This window comes from Amphimedon queenslandica, unplaced genomic scaffold, assembly GCF_000090795.2.
Source record: "Amphimedon queenslandica unplaced genomic scaffold, v1.1 AMPQUscaffold_13436, whole genome shotgun sequence".
NCBI lineage: Eukaryota > Metazoa > Porifera > Demospongiae > Haplosclerida > Niphatidae > Amphimedon > Amphimedon queenslandica.
The window spans coordinates 1,426-15,377 of record NW_003546328.1 but is presented as its reverse complement, the minus strand read 5'-3'; the positions used below and the strand labels follow the sequence as shown (position 1 = coordinate 15,377).

At 35.2% G+C, this 13,952-nt stretch overlaps 6 protein-coding genes and 1 long non-coding RNA gene across 7 annotated transcripts in view; 6 read left to right on the top strand and 1 right to left on the bottom strand.

Moving 5' to 3' along the window:
• LOC100636997 (splicing factor 3B subunit 1-like) overlaps nt 1-805 on the bottom strand; it is a 39,237-nt gene extending 38,432 nt beyond the window's left edge. The window contains 3 exon segments of the mRNA XM_011405209.2: nt 336-437; nt 523-605; nt 667-805. Of these exon segments, the coding sequence (XP_011403511.1) occupies nt 336-437; nt 523-605; nt 667-691 (210 nt within the window). The 5' untranslated portion in view covers nt 692-805.
• A 160-nt stretch (nt 806-965) lies between these two features.
• On the top strand, nt 966-2,767 carry LOC109581502 (zinc finger CCHC domain-containing protein 24-like). Its single transcript, XM_019995648.1, has 7 exons — nt 966-1,138; nt 1,198-1,204; nt 1,280-1,422; nt 1,478-1,579; nt 1,675-2,180; nt 2,240-2,382; nt 2,433-2,767. Exons 1-5 carry the CDS (start codon nt 1,010-1,012, stop codon nt 1,753-1,755), a joined length of 462 nt encoding a protein of 153 aa, XP_019851207.1. The 5' UTR covers nt 966-1,009; the 3' UTR covers nt 1,756-2,180; nt 2,240-2,382; nt 2,433-2,767.
• A 496-nt stretch (nt 2,768-3,263) lies between these two features.
• LOC109581501 (late secretory pathway protein AVL9-like) lies at nt 3,264-4,633 on the top strand. Its single transcript, XM_019995647.1, has 4 exons — nt 3,264-3,429; nt 3,500-3,635; nt 3,682-3,816; nt 3,864-4,633. The coding sequence occupies exons 3-4, from the start codon at nt 3,796-3,798 to the stop codon at nt 4,449-4,451; spliced, it is 609 nt and encodes a 202-aa protein (XP_019851206.1). The 5' UTR covers nt 3,264-3,429; nt 3,500-3,635; nt 3,682-3,795; the 3' UTR covers nt 4,452-4,633.
• A 952-nt stretch (nt 4,634-5,585) lies between these two features.
• On the top strand, nt 5,586-6,439 carry LOC109581503 (zinc finger CCHC domain-containing protein 24-like). The gene is made up of 3 exons (XM_019995649.1): nt 5,586-5,868; nt 5,935-6,077; nt 6,128-6,439. The coding sequence occupies exons 1-3, from the start codon at nt 5,856-5,858 to the stop codon at nt 6,266-6,268; spliced, it is 297 nt and encodes a 98-aa protein (XP_019851208.1). The 5' UTR covers nt 5,586-5,855; the 3' UTR covers nt 6,269-6,439.
• Nucleotides 6,440-6,832: 393 nt separating this feature from the next.
• LOC109581500 (uncharacterized) lies at nt 6,833-10,020 on the top strand. Its single transcript, XM_019995646.1, has 9 exons — nt 6,833-7,010; nt 7,085-7,216; nt 7,263-7,397; nt 7,455-7,963; nt 8,745-8,847; nt 8,953-9,284; nt 9,349-9,441; nt 9,501-9,643; nt 9,697-10,020. Exons 1-5 carry the CDS (start codon nt 6,966-6,968, stop codon nt 8,746-8,748), a joined length of 825 nt encoding a protein of 274 aa, XP_019851205.1. The 5' UTR covers nt 6,833-6,965; the 3' UTR covers nt 8,749-8,847; nt 8,953-9,284; nt 9,349-9,441; nt 9,501-9,643; nt 9,697-10,020.
• Nucleotides 10,021-10,463: 443 nt separating this feature from the next.
• Nucleotides 10,464-11,794, top strand: LOC109581499 (uncharacterized). Its single transcript, XM_019995645.1, has 4 exons — nt 10,464-10,737; nt 10,812-10,943; nt 10,990-11,124; nt 11,182-11,794. The coding sequence occupies exons 1-4, from the start codon at nt 10,684-10,686 to the stop codon at nt 11,686-11,688; spliced, it is 828 nt and encodes a 275-aa protein (XP_019851204.1). The 5' UTR covers nt 10,464-10,683; the 3' UTR covers nt 11,689-11,794.
• A 1,302-nt stretch (nt 11,795-13,096) lies between these two features.
• LOC109581496 (uncharacterized) lies at nt 13,097-13,645 on the top strand. Its single transcript, XR_002184657.1, has 3 exons — nt 13,097-13,145; nt 13,211-13,350; nt 13,396-13,645. It is a non-coding gene; the product is annotated as an uncharacterized LOC109581496 (long non-coding RNA).
• The last annotated feature ends 307 nt before the right edge of the window (nt 13,646-13,952 follow it).

Genomic DNA, 13,952 nt, shown 5'->3' with positions numbered 1-13,952 from the left:
TAAAATGATTCCAATCAAAATTGAATTTTTTATAAATTTTTAAAGTTACTCAAAAATCAGGCCAAAGTCCCTGTACAGTGTCTTTTGCCAAATTTGGTAAAAAATAAAAAGGAGAGAATTCTCCATTTTTATAATTTTTCTAATGCATATACATGTTCTTATTTTATGAAGTAAGTTTGAACTGGTTCTGATCACAAACTGATTCCTTTACAATTTTTTAAGTTGCTCCAAAAGCCATGTACATGTACTGTAGTGCTTGTCAGCTCATGAAACATGCTGTTTAGCTCACTTAGTATACTGCTTTGTGATAACCCTGCTCCCTCTCTCTATCTTACCTCATCATCATTGGTGCCAATTGAAGTCACAAATCCCTCGTACTTGCTCCCAGCTGGTGCATATAAGTCCTTGTCGAAATGTCCTTGAGAACCAAAACCAATCTACAGGACAATTAATACATCATATTACACAGTACACTAGTACTAGTACATGTACATGCATGTACCAACGTTTCCTTTCCCTCACCTTGCTGCTTTGCTGCTGGCCATTCAGCTCTTGTTCAATCCTCTGTCTCTTGGCTTGGAACCTTTCAATCTCTTGATCTATTTCTAATTAATGCACACCACAAAACACCACCCAAAAGTGAGACAAGAAGTATGCTCCGCTTACCTTCGTGAGTGACAGGAATAGACATTGTTTAAGAGGTAAGTTTCAGAGAAGGAATGAAGAAGATAAAGGAGAAGAAAAGTTACAAAAGAGGTTTGATTTCGTTTGATTTCAACGTGGGTCAGTCGTATCTCCGTAAATTTAACCCACCCAAACTAATTTCCGTATACTATAATTACATAATTACCTGCAGACCACGCCTACCTCATGTAATTAATATTCATTGATGCATCCTTTCATCTTGCTGCAATTGCAATTATGTAGCTTACGCAAATGCGCCCAGTCCAGTTATTTACAATAGAATTTGCTGACTCGGTCACTGCTTCGAAGAAGAAATTCATCACTGATGGCTCACCATACTTTTTTTGGTGAATTTTCTTGTGAATGTGGGCAATCTTGGAAAAGTGAGAACACTTATCCTGATAAGAAACAGATATGTTTTACATGCAAGACTTGGATTTTCCCTAAATATCTGGTAGGTATATGATATATCTGTTTTGTAACCATAATCTGCACTGCGCTTTATTTTTACAGCGACCAAGTGAGTCAATAAAGAAACAGGATAGCTAAGTCACTGAAATGATAAAAATGCATCTTTTCCTTTTTTATATTATAGAGACACCATATCAAGGCCGCTACCGGGCATATGGCTGGTTTTATTGCAGTGATTGTGATAATGAATGGACTAGCCACAATTCATGGGCCAACATGGGGCAAGTGTGTTATTCTTGTGATGACTTGATATATCCCTACAGACAAGTAGAAAAAATATCACAAGATTTAAAAGTATTACTCTGGCTCTCTTTATTTATAGGTGAGGCCGAAATGTGGAAAGGGAAATCCAAAAACCCCTCACTTCAGAAAGTATTGTGAAATGTGTTGGTATTTAAAGAAAAATTGCAAAAATTATAATCCTGTAAGTGACATAGGCACATGCAATGGTCAACAACTCAGTATAATATATATGTATTGTTGGCTATGCACTCGGTTATTGTAAACATTGTTACATAGGATGCTGATACTGATACTGATACTGATACTGATAGTGATGACCATGCAAGTGATTACAATGATGATGATCGTTATTATTAAGAAAAATAATGATGTTTTTATGGTCACAATTTATTTTTTATTATTGTCTCAAAGAACTGCCATTGAATTTTGCTACGCTGAAATTTTTGTGAATATATGTAATGTAACTGCAATTCATATACATGGATTGCATTTTTTAATAATTTTTATGTTGTACAACTTTTCTGTTAATAGTGGCTATGAATTTGCTTATTCCAAATGTTATATTATGTAGAGTGTAGTCACACCTCACACATGCAGGAGCATCCAATGAATAATAGATCAAGTATATCCTAATAAATATCATTATCTTATCACTTCCTTTGCCTGGAGCCCTTTTAATTAATATAAACTGCAGCTGCATAGTCATTCCACTGTCAGTCCTGAGTCCTCTGTCTGTCTTGTGCAGAATATTTTTTCTGATGCAGTGAACATGTCTTCCCAGAGTAAGTTATACCAGATATGCTTTTACATAATGGTGATGGTGTTACTATTGTACACACAGAGACACCTTATCAAGGATCCAAGAGAGTGTTTGGTGATTTTCGCTGCTCAAAGTGCAATCGTACATGGAGCAGTGGTAATTCATGGGCAAACATGGGGCAAAAGTGTAAAGAATGTGACATCATGATTTACCCCTACCAACAGGTAAGAAAACCATGATAGTTCTTTATTTTAGTCTTATTTTATAAACAAAGCGTCCTCTTCATAAAAAACATGATTATGATGAAGATGAAGAAGACTATTTGTATGATTCTGGTGCTCCCCACCTCTCCCATCTTTGTGAGAAATGCAAGAAGCTTGGATACAACTGTCGAGGTCGAGGATCCAAAGCTTTTTATTAAATTGTATGGGACAAAGCTTTGTTTAATTGTATATGAGTAGCAAGAGACCAAGAGTAATAGCAGTATTGTCATTTTCCTGTTGTGTATTGTATATTGTAACATAATGGTATGTTTTTGCAATATCATTGTTAAGTTATGAAATTTATAAATATTCACTACTGGGACTATCCCTCAGTTTATCCCCCTAATAATGATAATGAATAATAATAAGATAAAATGATTGTGCAGTGAGTGCCCACAAACTCATTGTATAGTAATGTATACCAACAAATAAGCTGGGACTACCCCCAAAAATGTACCACCTCATTCATTGCCTCCTCTTAAGTCTTAACATTAAATTGTATAAAATATATGAATTCTTAGATTTTTATTACCACTATTGCATAATAAGTACTCAAACTTGATATGCACGATATATAGTCGGCATGCTTATATATAGCATAAACTCTTTAAATATCATTAAATTGAACTTGTCCCAACTTGTCTATAAATGTGCAGTAAGTGTAACTATGCTCAGCGTTGTAATGATGGATAGCATATGAATTCTTGTTGCTGAATGCTGACATTTCTGAGGAACATCTCTTGTAGTAGAATATCAACTTTTAAGTATAGTCACAGCTTATATGTACCTCATGAATAGAGTAATAGACTGCAATGAATATGATTACCCAGTATCATGACTAACCTCTTTCCTTGGAACTATCCTCTTTAAAAATCAGCTGCAAAGTCATTTTACTGTCAGTCTTCAGTCACCCAGTCTAAGTCTGATTTTCTCTTTACACTGAATAACTCTTTTCATTGAATGTAGACAGTTATGGCTACGCCAGTAGATCCAAATGACCGTCCTCTTGTAAGTTGCATTGATTATTGGTTACTCTGAATACAGATTAACTTCTATCATCTCTTCTTCTTTCTCTCAGTTATTCATTGCCAAATACAAGTGTGATAAATGTGGTCACAAATGGAAAGTCAAGAGGACAAATGGTGGCAGGAAGAGGTGTCCAATAGATTCTAGTCATAGTATTTTGCCTGTACTACCTACCATACAAGAAGATTGTAAGAGACTGACCAGCCTCTAATTATTGTGACCTTTTTACCATAGCCTATCAATAAACTGGTTGTTTACAAATGTTTACAATGTTCAAGAGAAATAAAAGAGACACGCTGCAAAAAAGAAGTTAACCAAGTTCCTTACTGTAGAGTTTGTAACTGTGACATGATATTGGTTTCTTGCAAAGTAAACTCTCTATGATCAAAGTAGGCTGTAATTCACTTTTTTCCTAGAATTTAAAACCTGTAAAAAGGATGTTTGGAGAATTTTGTTGTGAGAAATGTGGACGAGAATGGAAAAGTGGCAATGCATGGGAGGGCAAAGGCCAAGAATGTAATAAATGCAATAAGATGATTTATCCATTTGAACTCAGTCCTTTGAAGCCACCAGAATTTCCTTATGAGCATAGGGATCCACATGATCAAAACCGCTGTGAAATGTGCAAGGAACTTGGTAGAAATTGCAGGGGCCTTAGTTCATATGCAGAAAATCTAGCTAGTAGTGAAGAGCTACCACCAGAAGAGGATGAAGATAATTTGAGCGTCATTACGGACACATCCAGTGCTCTGAGTAGTGTGAGGGATAGATCTTTCTCACCAGAAGATGACTTAAATGACGATGACCTAGAAGACAATTTAAATGGTGATGACCAAGAAGATTATTTAAATGATGATGACCAAGAAGATGATTTAAACAATGATGACCTATCTCCTGGCGATGGTGATTTGACCCCTACTGAACATGATCCTGGTCCGGATGATATTGGTGCAAAAGCTGCTGAAGAACTTGCCAAGCTGTCGTTTAACAATAGAAAGAAGTAATCATAGCTGAAGAATAATAAACTAAATGAATTAGTCATTGATAATGTACTCTTGTCTCTTGAAAATGTCTATATAGTATTGTTTTACTTTACATTTAATTTGCTTTATATACACTATTACTATATCAATGGTTTCTTGCAGTTTATAGTATATAGCATATGACACATGATGATTGACCTTCATTGTGAGATTGGGAGTGGTTGTCAGCTCATCCTGACATATGTGTGTGTTACGTGTGGTGTGTTTGTGTACCAATAAGACAGTAGTATAATAGTCAACTACTTGTTACTTAATTGTATTCCATAATAATTCCTGGTAGATAGAATACAGAGAATATGTCCTCTCAGAGTAAGTTATAGGTATAGTGTACATAAAGTATGCTTACTAAGAACATTTTACACACAGAGACACCTTATCAAGGGCCAGGTTAAGTGTTTGTATGCAAAATTTAAATTTTCCCTATATCAGTTAGATACATGTCATATATATTAATTTTGGATCTATAATCTGCATTGTGTTTCATGCAGTGACCATTAAGGAATGACAGGATAAGTCACTGATAATAATACATCTTTTCCTTGATTATAGAGGCATCATATCAAGGCCGCTACCAGGCATATGGTTGGTTTTATTGCAGTAATTGTGGCAAAGAATGGACTAGATACAATACATGGGCCAACATGAGACAAGTGTGTTATTCTTGTCACCTTTTGACGTCTTGATATATCCCTACAGACAATTAGAAAACTATCACAAGATTTAAAATTATTACTCTTTATTTATAGGTGAAGCTGAAGCGTGGGAAGGGAAACCCAAATACCCATCACTCTGAAAAGTATTGTGAAAAGTGTTCACCTTTTAAAATACAATTGAAAAGATTATAATCCTGTAAGTGACATAGGCACATGCAATGGTCAGCATATGCACTGTTGGCTTCTTTGTGCTATGCATTCAGCCATTCTTATATAGGATACCGATACTGATACTGATACTGATAGTGATGACCATGCAAGTGATTACAATGATGATGATTGTTATTATTAAGAAAAATAATGATGTTTTTATGGTCATTATTTAGAACAACTTTTGTTTCAAAGTTTATTACGCTGAAATTATTTTTTGTGAATACATGTAACATGTAACTCTATGGATTGCATTTTTTAATTATTTTTATTTTTCATGACTTTTCTGTTTACTGGCTATGAATTTGTTTACTCCAACTGTTATGTAGTCACACCTCAAACATGCAGGAACATGCAATGAATAATAGATCAGCATTGCCTAATAAATATCATCATACAATAACTTCCTCTCCCTGGAACTCTTTAAATATCAGCTGCATAGTCATTCTACTGTCAGTCTTCTGTTTGTTTTGTGCAAAATAATTTTTCTGATACAGTGAACATGTCTTCCCAAAGTAAGTTATATTAGATATGCTTTTTACATAATGATAATACGGTATATATTGTACACACATGTACAGAGACACCTTATCAAGGACCCGATAGAGTGTTTGGTGATTTTCGTTGCTCAAAGTGCAATCGTACATGGAGCAGTGGTAATTCATGGGCAAACATGGGACAAAAGTGTTTGAAATGTGACATCATGATTTACCCCTACCAACAGGTAAAAAAAGCATGATAGTTCTACATTTTAGTCTCATTTTATACACAAAGCGTCCTCTTCTTAAAAAAGAAGATTATGACGAAGATGAAGAAGACTACTTGTATGATTCTGGTGCTCCCCACCTCTCCCATCTTTGTGAGAAATGCAAGAAGCTTGGATACAACTGTCGGGGATCCAGAGCTTTTTATTAACTTAACATTATATGTGACAAAACTTTGTTTGTTGTATTTGAGTAGCAAGAGCAATATATAGCAGTATATAATTTGTCTATCCCTATTGTGTATTGTGGATTGTGTAATTCATGATTTTGCAATGTCATTGTGATGTTATGAGATTTATCAAGTATAAGTATACAATGTATAGATTTGTATCAAATAACACTACTGGGACTATCCCTCAGTTAGTCCCCCTAACAATTAATAATTATAAGATAGAATGATTGTGCTAACAAAATTTACTGTATGCCAACAAATAAGCTGGTAGTCCCCCCAAAAATGCACCACCTCATTCCTTAACATTAAAATTGACACTAGAGATGAATGGATGGTGTCGATATTGTTAAATTAAACCTGTTATATATAAAGTGTAACTACACTCAGCTATAATGGTAAATATCATATTGCTGACATTTCTTAGGAACATCCCTTGTAGTAGAACATAAACTTTTATGTATAGTCACACCTGTGCCTATGCACCTCATGAATAGACTAATAACTGCAATGAATATCATTACCCAGTATCATAACTAACCTCCTTCCTTGGAACTATCCTCTTTAAATGTTAGTAGCAAAGTCATTCTACTGTCAGTCTTCAGTCATCCAGTCTAAGTCTGACTTGCTCTTTAATCTGAATAGGCTGAATAGCTCTTTTCACTGAATGTAGACAGTTATGGCTACGCCAGTAGGTTATTCAGATCCAAGTGACCGTCCTCTTGTAAGTTGCATTGATTATTGATTCCTTTGAATACAGATTGACTTCTATCCCTTATCTCTTCTTCTTTCTCTCAGTTATTCATTGCCAAGTACAAGTGTGATAAATGTGGTCACAAATGGAAAGTCAAGAGGACAAATGGTGGCAGGAAGAGGTGTCCAATAGATTCTAGTCATAGTATTTTGCCTGTACTACCATACAAGAAGATTGTAAGAGACTGACCAGCCTCTAATTATTGTGACCTTTTTACCATAGCCTATCAATAAACTGGTTGTTTACAAGTGTCTACAATGTTCAAGAGAAATAAAAGAGACACGCTGCAAAAAAGAAGTCAACCAAGTTCCTTACTGTAGAGTTTGTAACTGTGACATGATATTGGTTTCTTGCAAGGTAAACTCTCACAAATTTTAAATCACAATAAAGTAACATTATCTATCCTTTTATTAGGATATAAAAGCTGTAAAGAGAATGTTTGGAGAATTTTTTTGCAAGGAATGCCAACGAGGTTGGAAGAGTGGCAATGCATGGGAAGGGAAAGGCCAAGAATGTAATAAATGCAATAGACTGGTCTACCCATCGACACTCTGTCCTTTGAGACCACCAAAATTTACTCCTGAACATAGAGAACCACATGACCAAAGCCGCTGTGAAATGTGCAAGGAACTTGGTACGAATTGCAGGACCTTTGATTCATATGCCGGCAATGTAGCTAGTACTGAAGAGCTACCACATGAAGAGGATGAAGATAATTTGAGTGTCATTACAGACACATCTAGTGCTCTGAGTAGTGTGAGGGATAGATCATTCTCACCAGAAGATGATTTGAATGACGACGACCTATCTCCTGGCGATGGTGATCTGACCCCTACTGAACATGATCCTGGTCAAGATGATATTGTTACAAAAGCTGCAGAAGAACTTGACAAGCTGTCATTCAATGATCATGATGGAAAGAAGTAATCATAGCTGAAAAATAATAAACTAAATGAATTAGTCATTGATAATGTACTCTTGTCTCTTGATAATGTCTATATAGTATTGTTTTGCTTTACATTTAATTTGCTTTATATACACTATTATTATCATTGGTTTTATTGCAGTTTATCATATGACACATGATGATTGACCTTCATTGTGAGATTGGGAGTGGTTGTCAGCTCATCCTGACGTATGTGTGTGTTACGTGTGGTGTGTTTGTGTACTAATAGTGACAGTAGTATAATAGTCAACTACTTGTTACTTAATTGTATTCCATAATAATTCCTGGTAGTTAGAATACAGTGAATATGTCCTCTCAGAGTAAGTTATAGGTATAGTGTACATAAAGTGTGCTTACTAAGAACATTTTACACACAGAGACACCTTATCAAGGGCCAGGTTAAGTGTTTGTATGCAAAATTTAAATTTTCCCTATATCAGTTAGATACATGTCATATATATTAATTTTGGATCTATAATCTGCATTGTGTTTCATGCAGTGACCATTAAGGAGTGACAGGATAAGTCACTGATAATAAAACATCTTTTCCTTGATTATAGAGGCATCATATCAAGACCGCTACCAGGCATATGGTTGGTTTTATTGCAGTAATTGTGGCAAAGAATAGACTAGCTACAATACATGGGCCAACATGAGACAAGTGTGTTATTCTTGTCATCTTGTGGCATCTTTGATATACCCCTACAGACAATTAGAAAACTATCACAAGATTTAAAATTATTACTCTTTACTTATAGGTGAAGCTGAAGCGTGGGAAGGGAAATCCAAATACCCATCACTCTGAAAAGTATTGTAAAAAGTGTTCACCTTTTAAAATACAATTGAAAAGATTATAATCCTGTAAGTGACATAGGCACATGCAATTAATGGTCAACAACTCAGTATATTATGTATTGTTGGCTTCTTTATGCTATGCATTCAGTTATTGTAAACATTCTTATATAGGATGCTGATACTGATACTGATACTGATACTGATAGTGATGACCATGCAAGTGATTACAGTGATGATGATCGTTATTATTAAGAAAAATAATGATGTTTTTATGGTCACAATTTATTTTTAATCATTGTCTCGAAGAACTACAATAGATTTTTGTCAGACTGAAATTTATTTTTGTGAATACATGTATTATGTAACTACAATCCATATGCATGGTTGTGTTTTTAAATATTTTTTTTATTTTTTATGGCTTTTTAGCTATGAATTTGCTCACTCCAACTGTTATGTAGTCATACTTCACACATGCAGGAACAATGCAATGAATAATAGATCAAGTATATCCTAATAAATATTATTATCTAATAACTTCCTCTCCCTGGAACTTTTAAATAAAATCAGCTGCAGCTGCAGCTGCATAGTCATTCTACTGTCAGTCCTCTGTCTGTCTTGTGCAAAATAGTTTTTCTGATACAGTGAACATGTCTTCCCAGAGTAAGTTATACTAGAGATATGCTTTTACATAATGGTGATGGTATATATTGTACACACAGAGACACCTTATCAAGGACCGGATAGAGTGTTTGGTGATTTTCGTTGTTGGAAGTGCAATCGTACATGGAGCAGTGGTAATTCATGGGCAAACATGGGACAAAAGTGTTTGAAATGTGACATCATGATTTATCCCTACCAACAGGTAAGGAAACAATGATTGTTTTTTATTTTAGTCTCATTTTATGCAACACAAAGCGTCCTCTTCTTAAAAAACAAGATTATGATGAAGATGAAGAAGAAGACTATTTGTATGATTCTGGTGCTCCTCACCTCTCCGATCTTTGTGAGAAATGCAAGGAGCTTGGATACAACTGTCGAGAATCATATTAAATTGTATGCATGGGACAAAACTTTGTTTATTGTATATGAGTAGCAAGAGACCAAGAGTAATAGCAGTATTGTCATTTGTCTATCCCTATTTGTGTACTGTGTATTGTGTATTGTAACACATGCTTTTGCAATGTCATTGTTATGTTATGAAATTGATAAATATACAATATGTGGATTTGTGTCAAATAACTACTGGGACTATCCCTCGGTTTATCCCCCTAATAATGATAATGAATAATAATAAGATAGAATGATTGTGCAGAATGAGTGCCCACAAACTCATTGTATAGTAATGTATACCATCAAATAAGCTGGGACCACCCCAAAAATGGAAATTACTGTCCACCTCATATTGCCTCCTCCTTAACAATAAATTGTATAAAATATACATTGGAAATGAATTCTTAGATTTTTATAATCACTATTGCATAATAAATACTCAAACTTGATATACACAATATTTAGTCAGCATGCATATATATAGAGCATAAACTCTTTAAGTGTTATATCATTAAATTGAACTTGTCCCAACTTGTCTATAAATGTGTAGTAAGTGTAACTATGCTCAGCTATAATGATGAATATCATATGAAATTATTCTTGTTGCTGACATTTCTTAGGAACATTTCTTGCAGTAGAACATAAACTTACAAGTATAATCACACCTGTACCTATGTACCTCATGAATAGAGTAATAGACTGCTATGAATATCATTACCCAGTATCATGACTAACCTCCTTCCTTGGAACTATCCTCTTTAAATATCAGCTGCAAAGTCATTCTACTGCCAGTCTTCAGTCACCCGGTCTAAGTCTGATTGTCTCTTTACACTGAATAGCTCTTTTCATTGAATGCCAGTTATGGCTACGCCTGGAGGTTATTCAAATCCAAATGATCGTCCTCTTGTAAGTTGCATTGATTATTGATTCCTTTGAATACAGATTGACTTCTATCCCTTATCTCTTCTTCCTCCTCTCAGTTATTCATTGCCAAGTACAAGTGTGAGAAATGTGGTCACAAATGGAAAGTCAAAAAGACATCTGGTGGTGAAAAGAGCTGCCCGATAGATTCTTGCCATAGCTACTTGCCTGTATCACCATACAAAATGATTGTAAGATTCTGACCAGCCTCTGTTCATTGTGATCTTTGTACTATAGCCTATCAATAAACTGGTTGTTTACAAATGCCCAAAGTGTTTAACCGAAAAAAGAGAGAAACGGTGCGAGAAAGAAGTTCGTGAAGTTCCTTACTGTAGAGTTTGTAGCTGTAACATGGAATTGGTTTCTTGCAAGGTAAGCTCTTGCTAATTTTATAATCACAATTAAGTACTTAACTGTACTTTTGTTTAGGATATTAAAGTTTTAAAAAGAAAATTTGGAGAATTCTTTTGCAAGAAATGCCTACGAGGCTGGAAGAGTGGCAATGCATGGGAAGGCAAAGGCCAAGAATGCAAACAATGTGATAGACTGGTCTATCCATCGACACTCCGTCCTTTGAGACCACCACAATTTACTACTGAGCGTAGAGAGCCACATGACCAAAGCCGCTGTGAAATGTGCAAGAAACTTGGCGAAAATTGCAAGACTCTTGATTCATATGCCGGCAATGTAGCTAGTAGTGACGAGCTACCGCCAGAAGAAGATGAAGATGATTTGAGTGTCATTACAGACACATCCAGTGCTTTGAGTAGTGTGAGGGATAGATCATTCTCACCAGAAGATGATTTGAATGACGACAACCTATCTCCTGGTGATGGTGATCTGACCCCTACTGAAGATGATCCTGGTCAAGATGATATCGTTACAAAAGCTGCTGAAGAACTTGCCAAGCTGTCGTTTAACAATAGAAAGAAGTAATCAGCTAAAGAATATAAACTAAATGAATTAGTCATTGATAATGTGTACTCTTGATGATGTCTATTGTAATGTTTTGCTTTACATTTAATTTGTTTTATATACACTATTACTATCATTGGTTTTAATTGCGGTTTATAGTATGTAGCATATACGACATATATGTACATGATGACCTTTGTGAGATTGGGATTTGGGAGTGGTTGTCAGATTGCTCCTCCTCATCCTGACATACGTGTGTGTGTGTGTGTGTGTGTGTGTGCGTGTGTTTGTGCTGTGTATACTAACAGTGGCAGTAGTATATATAGTGTTGACTGACTCAACTACCTGTTACTTGTATTGCAGAGAAAGCCATAATAATTCCTGGTAGTTAGAATACAGTGAATATGTCCTCTCAGAGTAAGTTATAGGTATAGTTTACATAAAGTGTGCTTACTAAGAACATTTTACCCACAGAGACACCTTATCAAGGACCTGGTAGAGTGTTTGGTGATTTTCGTTGCTCAAAGTGCAATCGTACATGGAGCAGTGGTAATTCATGGGCAAACATGGGACAAAAGTGTTTGAAATGTGACATTATGGTTTACCCCTACCAACAGGTAAGGAAACAATCAGCCCTCTTATGATTGACACACCTCTATGTATATTTATACACAAAGCGTCCTCTTCTTAAAAGAGATAAAGATGAAGAAGACTATTTGTATGATTCTGGTGCTCCCCACCTCTCCCATCTTTGTGAGAAATGCAAGAGGCTCGGATACAACTGTCGGGGAGGATCCCGAGGAGGATTTTCCTATGATTTTGACTATTAATTCAGCTAATTATCACGCTAAAAGTTACAAAGACTTTGCTGTGTTTGAGTTAGCAAGAGTGATTTGTATCATGTCTATGCCTATTGTGTACTTTGTATTGAAATGTGTTTTTTTCATTTTGTAAACAAACTGCAAGGTCATTGTGTTGACTTCATGGAATTAAAGTATACATTATGTAGCACAGGGACTGGGACTATCCCTCAGTCTATCCCTTCAATAATACAATAAAGATGGAATGATGGTGCAGTGATCAGTGCCCATCACTTTGTATGCCAACACATTCACTGTGTCATACTATACTACAAGCTGGGACTTCCCCATTGATTGAATGCACCACCTCCTTAACATTGAATTGTGTACAATCATTGTTATTGTTCGTTCACATTAAAATATGCACTAATATGATTTGAGGACAAAAAAACATTTATAGCATGGATCATAAATTATAATTTTTACAGTGCACATCACCACAATGGCATGCCATAGTAGTACTAAGAGTATATTCAATAAACATACAATCTAGCTATAACCTTATGTCCTTATAGAGTGTGAATACCAGAAATGACGTTATAAAATTGCTATGCTGAGTCATTGCTGATAATTCTTAGGAACTTATTGTAGAACATATGGCTAACCGAGGACAAAAGTGTAAGCTGTAATTATTATTATAGGAAGTTGTATGAAGAGTACTATTGTCTTTCTATTATGTATAGTGACACCTTACCAAGGAAAGAAGAGGGCATTTGGTGAATTTGAGTGTTATTGTAGCAATACCTGGAGTAGTGCTTATACTTATGCTAATACATGGCAAAAGTGTGAGGTGTGCAAAAGGAAAATTTATCCTTATCGTCAAGTAAAATCTCATCTGTATCTATGCTATGACATTTGAGATTTGTAGTACCCACTACGACGTGGCAGAAATAATTCAAGAAGACCTCATCAGAGGGGTCTGTGTGGAAAATGCAAGCAACTTGGATATGACTGTAGCAAATGAAGTCTAAATGATATAAGAAGCATTTGACACCACATATAGTAGAATAATGTGCTTTGTCATCAATTATAAACATGATTGTGTTTATAATTGTACTTTTGAGTAAACATTATTCATTCTTTCCTTCACTAAACTGTTTATACAGTAAGACAATCAATTTGAAGAATGAACTGATGAGAGCAAATATGGTAATATATAAGGAGGCGGCTACTGACAGTGACATTTGAGGAACTACTTCTCTTTTTGTGGTTGGAGTAATAACACGCTGCAGCCTCACTGAATTATGGCGACATGTGAAAGTAAGGCCAATGTAGTATAGCAGACTAAGGTCTTCTTAGGAAATAAAACAAAGAGTTTATGTCACAACTACCTTGCTTGCTTATTATACAGGCATTGAAAGGTTGAACCATTAACTTACTAATTGGAATGTTGTCAACATAGATGCTAATTAATAAATTTAATGA